The sequence below is a fragment of the Theobroma cacao genome, chromosome 5 (assembly GCF_000208745.1).
Source record: "Theobroma cacao cultivar B97-61/B2 chromosome 5, Criollo_cocoa_genome_V2, whole genome shotgun sequence".
Lineage (NCBI taxonomy): Eukaryota > Viridiplantae > Streptophyta > Magnoliopsida > Malvales > Malvaceae > Theobroma > Theobroma cacao.
Genome location: NC_030854.1, coordinates 35,333,722 through 35,349,113, shown reverse-complemented (window position 1 = coordinate 35,349,113; position 15,392 = coordinate 35,333,722). Strand labels below are relative to the sequence as shown.

Sequence of the window (15,392 nt, the reverse complement as noted above, 5' to 3'; positions counted from 1 at the left end):
AGACATGTAGATCTGCCAATAGCTTGAGAAGCCACACAATCTCACTTGCTATAGTAGCCATGGCTCTAGACTCTGCTTCTACGGAAGAACAAGAGACAACTGATTGTTTCTTGGGCCGCCATGAGATAGGAGATGAACCAAGGAAGATGATGTGTCTAGTAGTTGACTTAGGTGTTGTTGGGCAACCTGCCTAATCTGCATCACAATAAGCTCGAAGGGTTAATTGAGTATGAGTGGGGAGAAATAAACCTTGGCCTGGAGGCCTTTTCAAGTATCTAAGAACGTGCAAAGCTGCATCTAAATGAGGCTGATGCAGACAGTGCATAAACTGACTTAACATGTGAACAGCAAAACTGATATCAGGTCGTGTAATTGTGAGATATAACAATCGGCCAATCATCCTTCTGTACTGCCCTGGGTTCGAACAAAGAAGGCATGCATTAGAATCTAGCTTGACTTGTTGGTCCATGGGTGTTGTTGTAGGTTTGCAATCAGTGAGTCCCTTATCTGCCAATATATCAAGCACATATTTTTGTTGGCTTAAGACAATACTAGATGGAGATCATGCTACCTCAATTCCCATAAAATATTTTAGTTTGCCCAAATCTTTAATACAAAATTCACGATCCAAGTGAGCTTTTAGTTGAACAATCTTGAGTGTGTCAGTCCTTGTTACTATAACATCATCAACGTAGATTAATACCGCAACAAATGATTCCTTGGCCGAATATGTAAACAAAGAATGATCGGCATGAGATTGGACAAAATCAATGGACAATAATGAATTAATGAATTTTTGATACCAATTTTGTGATGTTTGTCGAAACCCATAGAGAGATTTCTTGAGACGACAAACTTGCTGCTCCCTCTCTTTGGCAAAGCCTTGAGGTATTTTCATATAGACTTCTTCCTCTAAATCACCATGTAAGAAGGCATTGTTAGCATCTAATTGGTGCAATTCCCATTTACATACCATAGCGACTGCCAAAAGACAGCGCACGGTGACTAATTTCGCAACTGGAGTAAAGGTTTCATGAAAATCCACCTTTTCAATCTGAGTATATCCCTTGGCAACTAGCCGTGCTTTGTAACGTTCTACTGTTCCATCTAGATTGTATTTGGTTTTGTACACCCATTTGGAATCAATGGCTCGCTTCCCTGGAGGCAGAGATGTCAAGGTCTAGGTATTGTTTGCTTCTAGTGTTGTTATCTCCTTGGCCATAGCTTCACGCTAGTGTTGTGATTTAACTACTTGAGAAAATGACTTTGGCTCATTGGTAGCAGAGATGGCCGCTAGAAATACATTGTGAGCTCTAGAAAATTTGGAATAAGAAATATTGTGAGATAAATGATATACCGTCGAGTTAGCCGTAAGAGGTGAAAAGTGCGAAGCAGGAGCAAGTGAGGGGGGCAATGTATGATCATAACTAGAAAGTTTCTTTGAAACTTGTCGTTGTCATTTGGAAAAAAACAATATTGTGTTCATCATGTGTTGAAGGGACATTAACTTCTTGAATATCTATCCTTGGTTCAACCATAGGAGAATCAAGTGCATTAAGAATTTGGTTGACCTTATCTTCTTAAGGGCTCAAAATGGGACTCCAAACTGGGATTGAAGGCTTGTGTCGCAGAGATGAATCATGTGAAGTCTTTGTCTTTAAGTTTGGGCTATTGACTTTGCGACCCATTGGTGTTTCTATATCATCATGTTGGGCCAACTTAGGTTGATGATGAGCTTGTTATGGACTGGCTGGTGAGATTTTAGTCTGTTTTTGCTGTGTTATATTTTTTAGATTTGAGTGTCTTGGCGGTTCATCAAATGAACTAAGCGAAGTGATCTGCGAATGAGATGTCTATTCAGCAATCAAATTATTTACCTTTTCATCGGTCTTGCCAAAAGGAAATATTTCTTCCTAATATTGCACATCTCGTGAAACATAAATCCTTTGGCTTTAAAAATCATATCTGTGATATGCTTTCTATCTGGAAGGATAACTAACAAGATACCTGGTTTACTACAAGAGGCAAATTTATCAAGCGATTTAGTATTGACATACCCGTAACAGAGACACCCAAAAGATCTAAGATGATCATAAGTCAGAGGCTTACCAAGCAGTTTTCTCATATGGAGTCTTGTTCTCTATGACTGAGAGCGGCATTGGATTGATCAGATATGCTGCAGTAAGCACACATTCTCCCTAAAAAGTAATGGAAAGATTAGCTTGAAATCAAAGTGCACGAGCCACTTCCAAAAGATGACAATGTTTGCGTTCCACCATACCATTTTGTTGAGGTGTGTCTGTGCAACTGGTTTATCTTTCCATACCATTTTCAAAGTAATGGTCCACCAAATCCTCATGCTTAAATTCCATCCCGTTGTCTATTCGCAGTATCTTTACTTGTGTATTGAACTGTGTCTTGACCCACTGAAAAAATTAAAGTAAGAGATTTCCAGTTTTTGATTTTTGCTTCATGAGAAAAACCCATGTTGTCTAGCTATAGTCATTAACAATAGTAAGAAAATAGTGTGATCCTGAAAAAGATACGCTGTGATAAGGACCCCAAATGTCGCAGTGAATTAAATCAAAAGCATGCTGACTTTTATTCCTATGATTCGGAAAAGGTAATCTAGTTTGTCTTACCCTACAACATGCATAACAAAGAAAATTGTCTTTTCTAATGCAATTAATAGATAAATTCGAAACCACTAAAAGGCAAACCAAAGGAATATGCCCTAATCGATGATGCCACAGAATCGCAGTATCTTTGCTAGTATCCTTGCTTTTAGCCAAAAGTACCTTGCCCACCCTCATTAGCTCCAAGTGGTGCAATCCGTTCCGCACTCTACCCACTCCAATCGGCTTCCTCGAGTGTAAGTCTTGTATTACACAAAATTTAGATCCAAAAAATGAAAAGATAGTTTAAGTCACGAGTTATTTTGCTCATAGATAGTAAATTAAAACAAAATACGAGTACACCCAAAACTTGTTCCAAGGTTAAGTTATGCCCAAGATTCACTCGTCCCAAAGCATGAACTGATATAGTGTCACCATTCGAAATTTGAACAGGTGGAATATCAGGATTTTCAACCATGTCAGATAAACTGTTGATTTGATGGGCAATATGATCTGTGGCCTCAGTATCAATTACCCACGAATTGTCTTTCTTACTAGAAGAATTACCAGAAAAGTTCGCATTTGAGGCCATGTTGACTACTGGCCCATTGCTATTGTCTAATTGTCAGTCCAAAAGGTCTATTAGTTGCTGGATATGAGCCTGTGTTACCCAAGAACAAGTGAAGAAGACTTTTGAAACGTGCCTGTCTTTGACCTAGCCAAGAAAGCACGAGTTTTCGTGCCAGTTGGCATTGCCGAAGTTCTTGGCCCCTTATCACTGCGTACATGTGCTTCGTCTCCTCCAACTTTCAATTTTCTTTGCTAATCTGTTGGGTAACCAACAATCTCATAACAATCATCATGGGTGTGGCCGATCTTGTCACAGTGTGAGCAACGAGAATGGGAACCTTCACCACTACGTTGATCTCGCTGTTCATTGCGTCGATCAACTAGTTGATCCTCAACCTTTAGTCTATTGCCACATCATGCACTACCGGTGGCTTGATTTCTTACCATCAGGGTTGTTCCTTCGAGCATCATGGCTCGTGAAGCAACCACCGTTAACTGTTTTTCTTCTTGTTCTGCTATTTCATAGACTCGTCCAATGGTAGGCAAGGGCTCCATACTAAGAACTTGTGACCTAACGGTTATGTAATTATCATCCAACCCCATCAAGAAGTCGAATACTTTCTCTTCCTCGCGTATCTCTTGCATTTGCCTTGTCACACCACAAGTGCACTTTCCACAAGAACAAACAGGTAAAGGTCGAAAGGTTTGAACTTCATTCCATAGTGCTTTCAATTTTCCATAATAGGAAGATACTAGAACTTTCTCTTACTGTAAGAGTGCAATGGCTCGATTGAGTTCATAAACTCTAAGAGTAATGCCTTGAGTGAACCGTTCTTTAAGGTCTGCCCATAACTTACTTGCATTATTTGCATGTACTGCTCCACCCTGCAATTCTTTGTAAAGAACATTGATTAGCCAGGATAATACTATTGCATTACATTGTACCCCATCTTGAAACTCTGGTGAATTGACTTCCAATTTTGAAATCGTTCCATCCACGAATCCTGCTTTTTTGCATTGGATGGCGTTGAGAAAACTACGCCTCCAAGTGAAATAGTTGTCTCCTGTTTCGCTTAAAGGATGGGTGACAAATATTAGCCTAGGATGATCAAAGGAATATAGATAATAAGGTGATTTGGTATCGACCAAGGTGTTATTCGACATATTCACACCTATGGTAGGTACCAAGCTCATGTTGCCCTTGTCTACTCCTCTTTCACCCTTATCAGCCATAAAAAAAAAATTTAACCTAGGTTGTCTGCAAACCGCTCTGATACCATGAAGAGTTTGAATACTCTTTAGATGATTTTATTAAGAAGCCACTAGGTGTTTATATACAAGTTTCATTGTCAATACAAAAGGAAAAATAATCTATGCAATAAAGAAGAATTCCCTAGATCAAGCTAATGTTATAAGACCAAGCCTATAATTAAGAAAAATTACAAGTACAATCACTACGTCAATTAGAATAGCCAAGTTAACCAAATCATATCAATTGAAATGATCTTCACCATATCAATCACGACAAATTAGAATCATTAATTGAGATAGCCTTCATTACTAGGATCACTATTTGAGATAGCATTGAGATAGCCTTCATCACATACTCTTGCTAAATGCCATCTCGATTGCAATTTACTTACAACTCATGTTTTTACTTGTAGATGGCAAGGCATGACATCTGGCAACAACTTTGTTCGGCCTTATAATTGGAGCAGACTTTGCTAAAGGTTGTGGAATTTGACAAGAAAATTGAATATAGCGTTTTAGACAATTAAGCTTTCCCCCTTAATTGAATGTCACTTGTTGAAGTAATATCTTCTCTTTTCTTTGCTTTTTTTTTTTTCCTTTTTTACCTTTGGTCTCCCCAAACATATGACAAAAATTTATATCAGTACTTTGATTAAGCTTTAATAAACAATAAAGATTGTTTTATATATATAAATTTACTTCTTGTTCCCACTTTTTATTTCATTTTATCAAAGTATCTCCCAAAAAGTTATTTTTTTTTTACAATAAATTTTTAGTTGATGGATTTAAAATTTCGCATAAAAAGTAATTAAAGAGTAATCATATAAATTCATAAACTTATATATCATATATTTTATATATATAATAAAAAAAATTAAAAATTAAAGTCCCTAATTGCACCACCTTAGCTCAGCTCGAAAGCTTTTGGTAGACCATTATTCTCAGCACTTGGCTTTCAACTCTCAAGTACTCAAAATGTCATAAAATATAAAAGTTAGCAACTTAGTGCCATGATTGCAATAGAGAAATAATGGATCATGTTTATAATGCAATAGCCTATATTGGACTATAGTTTCTATAGTTTTTTTTCCCTCTATGATTTTTCTTGGTCAAAGTACACAGAAATATCGAAAGTCTTTATAATATAACGTTTTGTTTAATCTCTCATTTAATCCCTGTACTTTGCATCACGTGCAATTTGATCTTACGCAATTTGGTCCTTCCCACACTATCCTCGCCCTAAACAATAAGAAAATTCACTCCAATTTTCAATCTTTTCTTTTTATTCTCTCTTCCCAAATAGAATCCTACTTTTATATTTTTATTGAGCATTAAAAGTTTTATTTTTTAGCATAGTGCTAAAAAAACTCTTGACCTATTTAAAAAAAAATTAAATAAACCCTTATTCTTTTATTGTGTTTAATCAAATTCTTGTATTTCTATTTTGAATTAAATAAGCCCTTATAACTAATGGTTTATTAATTACTATTAGTAAGAATATCACTTGTCATTTTTTATTTATATGACGTTAATATGGAGAGTGAAAAATACTATATGATCATATTATCATGCTACATTAATATATCATATCATCATTAATTATAATATGTCAACATGTCACATCATTATCAATTATGATATAATAATATATCACGTCAATATTATATGATTAGACTTGTCAAAAATAGACATGATCCATTAGGGCAGCTCATTTTTATTGAAAGTAGGGTAAGTTGGGTTTGAAAATTTAGACCCATATTAGAATCGAGCCTAAATGGGTCAACTCATCTAATCAATGGGTTATCCCGGGTTGGGATGAGCTAGTCCTATGGACCTAAAGAAAAAAAAACTAATAATTTTATATATTTAGCTATATAAAATTAATAATTTAATTACAAATTGTATTGCTCATTTTATATATTTCTCTTAGATGATGTCATTTCTAAATTTTATTGATAGAGAGTTTGTTAGATAAAATTATAAAAATATTTTTTTTGAAAAAAAAGAATCAATCCATGGGATAGCAAAGGGTGGGTTAGGTGGGGTTTTGATAGCCCATATAAAATATGAGCTGATTCGATTCAACTTATATTTTTTCAATTCACAAGGGTTTGGGTTGGATTGGGTCAGGTTAGCTCATATTGACATTTCTACATACAATTCATTTTGACAAAATCAATTATTAGTTATAAAAATTTATGTGACTCAAAATAAAAGGTCAATAACTTATTTGATTTAAAATAAAAATACAAAAATTTAATTGAAGTAATAAAAATATAAAAATTCATTTAAATTTTTTAAAATAATTTAAGAGTTTTTTTAAATATTGTATATTTTTTTTACTCCGAGAACCAATAACCTATTTTTCTTTTTTCAGTAGCCAAAACAGAGGAAGTTTTTTCTTGAAAGGTGAAGTTTTATTGAGCCAGCCTTCAACCTGCCACTTCAAGTCTTTAGTCTTAATTGCCTAAAAGACTCTTGGTGGCATAATAGTTGCCTAGGCTGGATGGAACCTGTACATTTGTACCAAAAAGAATCTGCCCAAAAGAAATTGGCAGCACAGCACCATGAACTAGAAGAGGTGCCAGAAAACAAAAATCGTCCTACCCAACCCAAAGAATAAGAAAAAACTCCCACAGTAAGGATCTTCTCATGTGAAGTCAACCTTAATCGGCGCCACCACAAATTACTCGCCAAAACAGAGGAAGTTGCTAAGCAAAGTACAAAGAACGTACAAGAAAATCCATTAAACCATCTCCGTTTTCAACATTTCTTTTCCTTACTCTTCGTAAACAATCCAACCTCCTTTTCCTTCAGTGGTTATTAAAATCTTGTCCCTTTCTATTCCCAAAGAACCTAGTTTCTTTCAATGGCTAAGACAGAGTCAGCAGCTGCAGGGGAAGAAACAGAGTTAAAGAAGGAACTAGGAAGGGTGGTGAAGACGATTCTTGAAGAAGAAGATATCGGATTGAAAACAATTGAAGCTACAAGAATCTTGTGTAATTTAGCTGAATTGAAGCTGAAAAAACCTGTGGGCCTTGGAGTGGATGATGCGGTTATGCCTGAGAAATTCAAGTGTCCTCTTTCAGGTGAAAGAATGGGTGATCCTGTTATCTTGGCTTCTGGCCAGGTTAGGCTTTAAAGATCGACATTTTTTACTTTTTCTTTATCAGCTTAAGACTGTTTGAATTTTGGCTGGTTCGTTGCATATTAAAGTTTTTTTTGTCTGTGGCTAATTATTTTTTATGTTTTGTTTTTCTGATTTGATTGGGAGTACATTTAGTCCGTGAAAGAGAATAAAATAATTATTTTGTAAAAAAAAATAAAATAAAAATAAAATAAAATAGTTATTATATAGTTTGATTTGTGAAATGAAATAAGTTAAAAATTGTTACCATTACTCATTTCAATGTTAAGTTAAAAAGAATAGTTTTAAAATGATTCAAAAATAAATAATAAAATGATAAAATTATCTTTTATTATAATAAAATTTATTTTAATCAAAAATAAAAATATATTTTAATATAATTTAGTAAAATTTATACCAAAAGAAACAAATTACCTTTTGCTATAATTTAATAAATTTTTTTTCTTTTTAAATCTTTTAATTTCTATTTTCATTAAAAATTTAAAAATTTATTATTAAGATATTAATATGAATTTTTTGTTTAATTTCTTTTTATTTTTTCTTTATTTGCATTTTTTCACTTTTTAATCTTTTAATTTCTATTTTTATTAATAATTTAATAATTTAAATAATAACATTTTTAAATTATTAATAGTTTATTTATAATTTAAATATTATTAGGATTAAAACATTATTAATTATTAATTTTAAAAAATTTATAATTAAAATTTTAAAATTTTTTATTTTGAATTTCTTTTTTTTTTAACATTTTCCTTTCTTCTACTCCGTTGGCCTGCCAATGAAGCTATCGCGGCCATCGACCTCCGGTTGTCGGGTAGGAAATTTAGAGAGAGAAGATGAGAGGCAAGAATGGATAGAGAAAGAAATAAAAAGGGAAAGATGAGAAGAAAATTATAAAATGTTCATAGCTCTAAGTTCGTAATTTTTTAAAATAGATTTACTGTGGAATTTTTAATACCATGGGTGGTGGATAATAAAAATTAGGAGATTTTAAGGAATAGCCATTCCAAAGAATGGATATCCCTCCCTCCAAAAACAGACCAAATGGAAAATAAAAAATTCTTGAAGAATATGGTGGAATGGCTTAACTATTCTCGCGTAACATGCTGTAAAGATTTTCAAATATTGAGTTATCCTTCATTTTAGAAGGAAATGAATTTGTTGTCCGGCAGACATTCATGATTTTAATTAGGCTGAAATTCTCAAAAAAAAAAATTTGTTTCTTAGCTGGTTACATTTCAATAAAATAATCTGAGCCTAAATATTACCTTTTTTGTGAGAGATTGTCATATTTAATTCTTGATTTTTTTTTTTTGGTTCTCAATCATCTGCATTAACAATATCTTGTTGATTTTCAGACTTTTGATAGGCCACACATCCAGAAGTGGTTGAATGAAGGTAACCTAACATGCCCTCTGTCCAAACAAGTCCTTTCCCACACGATCCTCACCCCTAACTATTTGGTGCGAGAATTGATTTCAGACTGGCGCATACAACGTGGCATTGCACTGCCAAAATCCTATCAGGATGTTGATGGAAATATGAATACTGAGGTAGACCAAATTTATTTGAACTCATTGCTTGAAAGGATGTCTTCTTCCATTTCTGATCAGAAAGAAGCTGCTAAAGAGCTTCGGAGACTAACAAAGACCACACGATCATATCGCGCAGTTTTTTGCGAGTTTACTGATGCCATCTCTAGACTGCTCAGTCCACTACTACAAAGCAAGGTTGAGTTAGACCCTAGTGTCCAGGAGGATTTGATCACAACAGTTTTAAACCTTTCAATTCATGGAAACAATAAGAAACTCATAGCAGAAAATCCTATTGTCATCCCTGTGCTTATTGAATCTATGAAGTTTGGAACCATTGAAACTAGAAGAAATGCTGCAGCTGCTCTATTCTCATTATGTGCGCTCGACTCAAACAAGTTCATCATTGGAAATTCTGGTGCTCTTGTGCCTCTCCTCGAACTCTTACATGAAAGGCATCCATTGGCAATGATCGATGCTGCCTCAGCAATATTCAGCCTATGTATTGTATCTGAGAATAGAGCAAAGTTTATTGAAATAGGGATAGTGAAGGTAATGTTGCAGAAGATTAAGGATGGCATATTTGTTGATGAGTTGTTGAGCCTTCTTGCTCTACTATCTACAGATCAAAATGTTGTTGAAGAACTTGGAGATCTTGATACTTTGCGTTGGTTGGTTCAAATCATAAGGGATAGCAGTTCTAAATTAGCTAAAGAAAATTGTGTTGCAATCTTATACAATGTGTGTTTGAAAGATTTGACTATGCTGATGGTTATCAGGGCAGAAGAAATTAAAAAGCATACCTTAGCTGAAATTGTAGATACAGGGACTACAAGGGCTAGAAGGAAGGCTAGTGGCATCATTAAAAAAATACATAAAGTTTTTCCAGCTATACAGAGCTTGAGGAAATAAACCAAAACAGAATTCATTTTTGGACGTTATGTTTTTTCATTTGACATAATATGCACCAATTCAAGCTCAGTTACTAGTTTAAAATTTTTACATGCCTATACAAATTCTTATATACTCATGTCAGGGAAGTTTTAGTCCAAATGAGGCTTATAGATGAGCTAGCAAAGGATATAGAAAGGTTTATCATCCAGTGAAAGTTGTACTTTTTAGCATATCTGATTCGTTATGAATTCTTTACTCTCTTCCCTTCCCTTCCATTTCCTTATGTAATCTAATTTATATCAACAATATAGCCTGATTTGACTGCCAACATGGAATTGATACTTACTTGGTTTATGTTGTTTTTACAGAAAAACAATAAAACTTTGAAACCCTAATTTTCATATAAGGATAGAAAAAGAACTTAGTCTGGTGAGTTATTGATAAATGTTTTCAAACCTTTTTTAATTTATTGCTTAGAAAATTTATATTTTATAAACTATTAAGTTTATTTGGAAGTAAGTAGAAAGAGAGAGCATATTGGGTGTGTTTTGGAAAAAGAACCTTCTATTAAGAAGGAATCAATACCTAACAGTCAAAATGAATTCTACTTAATAAAAATCAATATCTATTTTGTGGGTATCGCTACTTAGTACCTAGAATGCCCTGAAAAGGAATTTTATATGAAAAGTATCGATCCTTATGTCCTAGAATTTTTTAAACAATTAAAAATTATTTTTGGATTTTTCTAATTTTTTTAGAATTTTCAAAAATAAAAAAAATATTTTTATGTTTTTGAAGTTTTATGATTTTTTTTCAAATATTTAAAATTATTTTTTAATTTTTTAATTTTTAAAGTAATAAAAATTAAGTTTTGAAATTTTATTGATTGATTTGTCTGTTTTCTTATATGAATTGTAAATGTTATGTTTGGTTATATTTATTATAAATATATTTAAATTCATCAAAAAAATTATTATATTGATTCACCATACTGGACTTCCTTTATTCGTTTGATAATACTTAAATATGTCAAATCAAAAAATGTGAGTTATGTTAAAAGGGATTTTTGATATTTTTTCCAATGAAGAAGGGTAAAAATGTCAAATTAAGTTTGATAACATTAGAGAGTAAGTTGCAATTTGAGATTGCATTGATTTTTTGGTGTAATCACATTATATCAAGAAGTTGTAATGTGATTGTATTATAATTTTATATTAAATTGGTATATTTCAAAACAAACACTGCAATGTATCCATTGTAAGAATGTAATTACACAATCTTCATACTAAATGCTACTTTATTATCTTTTGTCTTTGATACCGAAAAAATCAATTTAATTGACGTCGATAAAAGTATATGTTCAAAATAACAATAAAGAAATTGAAAAAGTGGTAATTGATGTTGAAATCCAGTGTATACATCATGCACTGAGTTGTAATTCCATCGTCTGCATTTTTTTCCCTTAATTTTAGCATTCCACCATCAGCTTTGGAATTTGCTTAAACAAATGACATTTTGAACAACTAACACACTTTTACAGGCAAAGATTACCAATATCTATATGATTTATTTTTAATCAGAACTTTTACAAGCGCAAGAACTTCTTGCATCCGGTATTGGGTAGTGTAAATATCAGTCATTATCAGAGCATTCTTCCTTTCTTAAGCATCGTTTGTCGGTGACAACTATTCATTAACATGCATTAGCTTTTCACAGCTGGTGGCTGTCTTGAGTACATTTGACAAGTTATTCTAGTTCCTGAAATATTCAGCATTCATTCTTGCATTGTTTCCATCATTGGCATGCCTGGTCATAAACTCCTACCCTCCTTCTGTAGTCCACCTTCATTTATTCAACTCAATTGACCATGACTTGTTAACAGTAAATCAGATACCCGATTGATAATGGTTTAATAGCTTCTTTCTTGGGTAAAAATTTGTACGCAACTGTCAATTCCAGAAGCATGTGTGAGGATTCCGGGAAGTAACTTTTCACTTCTGGTCAATGTTGCTTGGATTTTTCATTTTCCTTGAAATATCCGTATCATGGCCGGCCCTTGGGTGAAGCCACCTAAGCAAGGGTTTTAGGCCTCCAATTTGAAAAGGCTCCAATTTTAGAAAAGATTTATAATTTTGTAATAATTATAATATAATTAATTATATTAAAAATATATAAAAATAAAAAATAATTAATAAAATTATTTTTTACTTTTTTAATTATGTGTTTAATAAATCTCAATTTTCTATTAGTTTTTTATTTTTAAAATATTATTAATTCTCAACTATATTTTCTTATTTTCAATAAACTAACAATCATATGTATTTAATCATTTTCAACAGCTATTTTTTTCTCACTTATTTTTCTTATTTCCAATCAACGCATTTAATGATTTCCAACAGTTATCTTTTTCTTATATATAAAACTAATTTTTTTTTCAATGTATAATATCTACTTTTGAAATCTTCATTTTCTCATTTGCTCTTTCTTCTTTTAACTTCAATTTTTCTCTAAAAAATACACAAGAAGTTTGTTCTTTTATTATCTTCATAAAGCTGTGAATCTCACTTGCAGTTTGCAATAAGCATTCAAGAATTAAGTACTATTATTCTAATATTTACATATTTTTTTACTTTAATTTACAGATTTTTGCTTTTAGAATAATGTTAACAATTTCAGTAAGTGTTGATTCAGGAGAAAGAAGTTTTTCAAAACTAAAATTAATAAAATCTTATTTAAAATCAATAATGTCTCAAGAAAGATTAAATAGATTGGTTATATTATTAATTAAAAAAATATTAAAAGAACTTGATTATAAAAGTTTAATTAAAAATTTTACATATCGAAAAGTTAGAAGAATAAAATTTTAATAATTTTTTTTAATTTCAATAAAAAAAAACCTCATTTGAATATTTCGCTTTAGGTATTTGAACTTATTGGGCTGCCCCGTATCTAACCCATACTGCCGATGTCGGACATATACCCCAAAGCTAACATACTTTCTGGCATGTATCTTATATTAACTTTGAATGTTTCCGCCAAAAAGGACAGCAAGTGAACATCATCTAAAGGATCCGATTACGAAAGCTAATTGGTTTTAGAGACAGATAAAGTGGTTTTGAGGATGGACTGTCATAAACCTATACGAATCTGGTAGACTAGAAAATGCGAACAACTGCTTGCTAGAAGACATGTTCGGTTTCTAAACAATATATAAACATTTATTAACTAAACATGAAGGTGCGTCCTTCGCTGGTCTGGTGGGATCAGGTTGAAGCATGGATGTTTTAATAAGGAATCATAATTTTGTTGTGATCTAAGACAGGGCGAGCAGACAACAAATGATGTCAATTTCATGTGAATATGATGTATTTGGTGCGTTATGAAGACAATGTCTAAAGCAATATTTTTGAGTTTGCTTTGGTTAAGAGGTCCTTGAAAAGTGTGGAGCTTTTCTTCGAATTTAACCAGCAATATAAAAGGAATGGTCCCAATCACATTTGGTTTACAGGATGAAGTCGAGAGAAATAAAATTAGCTAAAAATATAATAAAATAATTATTATATAATTTGATTTATATCATGAAATAAGACAAGAATTGTTATTATAATTCATTTCAATGTTTAGTTGGTAACAATAATTTTAAATTATAAAAAATTAATGATAAAAAGAAAAAAGATATTTTTATTATAATATTTAATTTTTAATTTAAAATATTTATTTTTAATAATTTATAAAAAATTAATAAATTTTTATTTAAATTTTTAATATGATTATTTATTTATTTTTTAAATATTGCTAATGTATAGCTTATTTAAAATATTAATATGATAATTTATTTTATTCTTTAATCTTTATTTTAAAATATTAAAATATTAAAAATTTATAATTAAAATTTTAATTTAATTTTTTAATTTTTTTATAATTTATAATTAAAATTTTAAAATTTTTTATTTTAAATTTTTTTTCTTTTTTTATTTTCTTTTCTTATCCGACCATCGAAAATGTGACCAACATAATAGAATGTTGATCTAACGCTCTTTATGGTCAGATCTGGCCATTAAGGCACTAAATCAATGATTCCTGCAATTAGATCTAACAATGGTGATTCCTGCAGTTGGATCTAGCCTTCGGTTGCTAGGTCTAATTATGGGTTCTGGCCTAGGACCTCCAAATTCGATACTTTTCATTGTCAAATTCAACTGTTCTACCACCACCCTTTGATAGTTGAGCTGAGGAAATTGAAAGAGAGGCAGCTGAGGAAGAGCGAGAAAGAAAAANTATATATATATATATATAATATATAGTATATATATATATATATATATATATATATATGGTTATGTGATAACTCTTTGATATAGAGTTATTTGATTTAATTTTAATAGCAATTTAGCTTAGTTCTCGTAGTAATGTATAGAAATTAATAAGTTTTATTTAATAATTTTAAGTTAGTTAATTTAGGTGAGTCAATCTAATCTTAGTTAATTTTATACTTAATTTGATGTTAATGTAATTAAGATAGATTGTTATTGATTTATTATGCTTTTGTAAGTGTTCAATGAATGAGGAATTTGAACGAAAGAAGTAGAGCAATTTTAAGGTGTAGATTTTTTATGCATATATTTCAATATTTTGACTATAACTCTCTCTACAAAACTCCAAATAAGATGATTCTTAAACCATTGGAAAGCTAAGAGAAAAAAATACAACTTTTATGTTTACCACCTCACCCAGTTCAGCCTGCAAGATGGCCAAACATCTTGTTGAAGTTAAAGCACTGCAATAATCTTAAAGCAATTACGATTTTTGCTATTTAAATGGTAAAGGCCGCGGCTCACATAGTTTGATGAGGAAATTCTGATTAGAATGGACTTCTTTCTTCACTCAACTGGGTCTAACTTCAAAGCCCTGTAAAAAAAACTTTTCGAAAAAGGAATAAAACACCAGATTGAGAGTTAAGATTCAAGCCACAAAATCGTTGAAAGAAAAGTCTCATTAGAGCTGAAAAGAAATTGAAGGATTCAAGAAACTTTGGAGATCAAGAGTTTCACTCTTGGAGTTTCTTTATTCTTTACTTTTCTTGGTTTAGTTTTAATGTTTAAACTTTATTTGATGATGATGTGTGACTTGATGAGGAATTAATTCATTTATCTAAGATTATGGTTGAACTCAATACTTAGTATGATTTATTTATCTCTCTTTTGCTTATGTTTGATGGATTTAGTTGTTTATTTTATTCTATTCTTAATGCTTCTAATTGACTAATCACGAATTAGATTGAATTGAAAACCTAAGTTAAACCTTGACAAAGGAGATTTAGGTAGATCTAGAACAGAATAGCATATGATCGAATACACTTAGTTGATTAAGTAGTTTAATTTG

At 31.5% G+C, this 15,392-nt stretch overlaps 1 protein-coding gene across 1 annotated transcript; it reads left to right on the top strand.

Moving 5' to 3' along the window:
* On the top strand, positions 6,896–10,074 carry LOC18599974 (U-box domain-containing protein 9). The gene is made up of 2 exons (XM_018121234.1): positions 6,896–7,566; positions 8,943–10,074. The coding sequence occupies exons 1-2, from the start codon at positions 7,306–7,308 to the stop codon at positions 10,026–10,028; spliced, it is 1,347 nt and encodes a 448-aa protein (XP_017976723.1). The 5' UTR covers positions 6,896–7,305; the 3' UTR covers positions 10,029–10,074.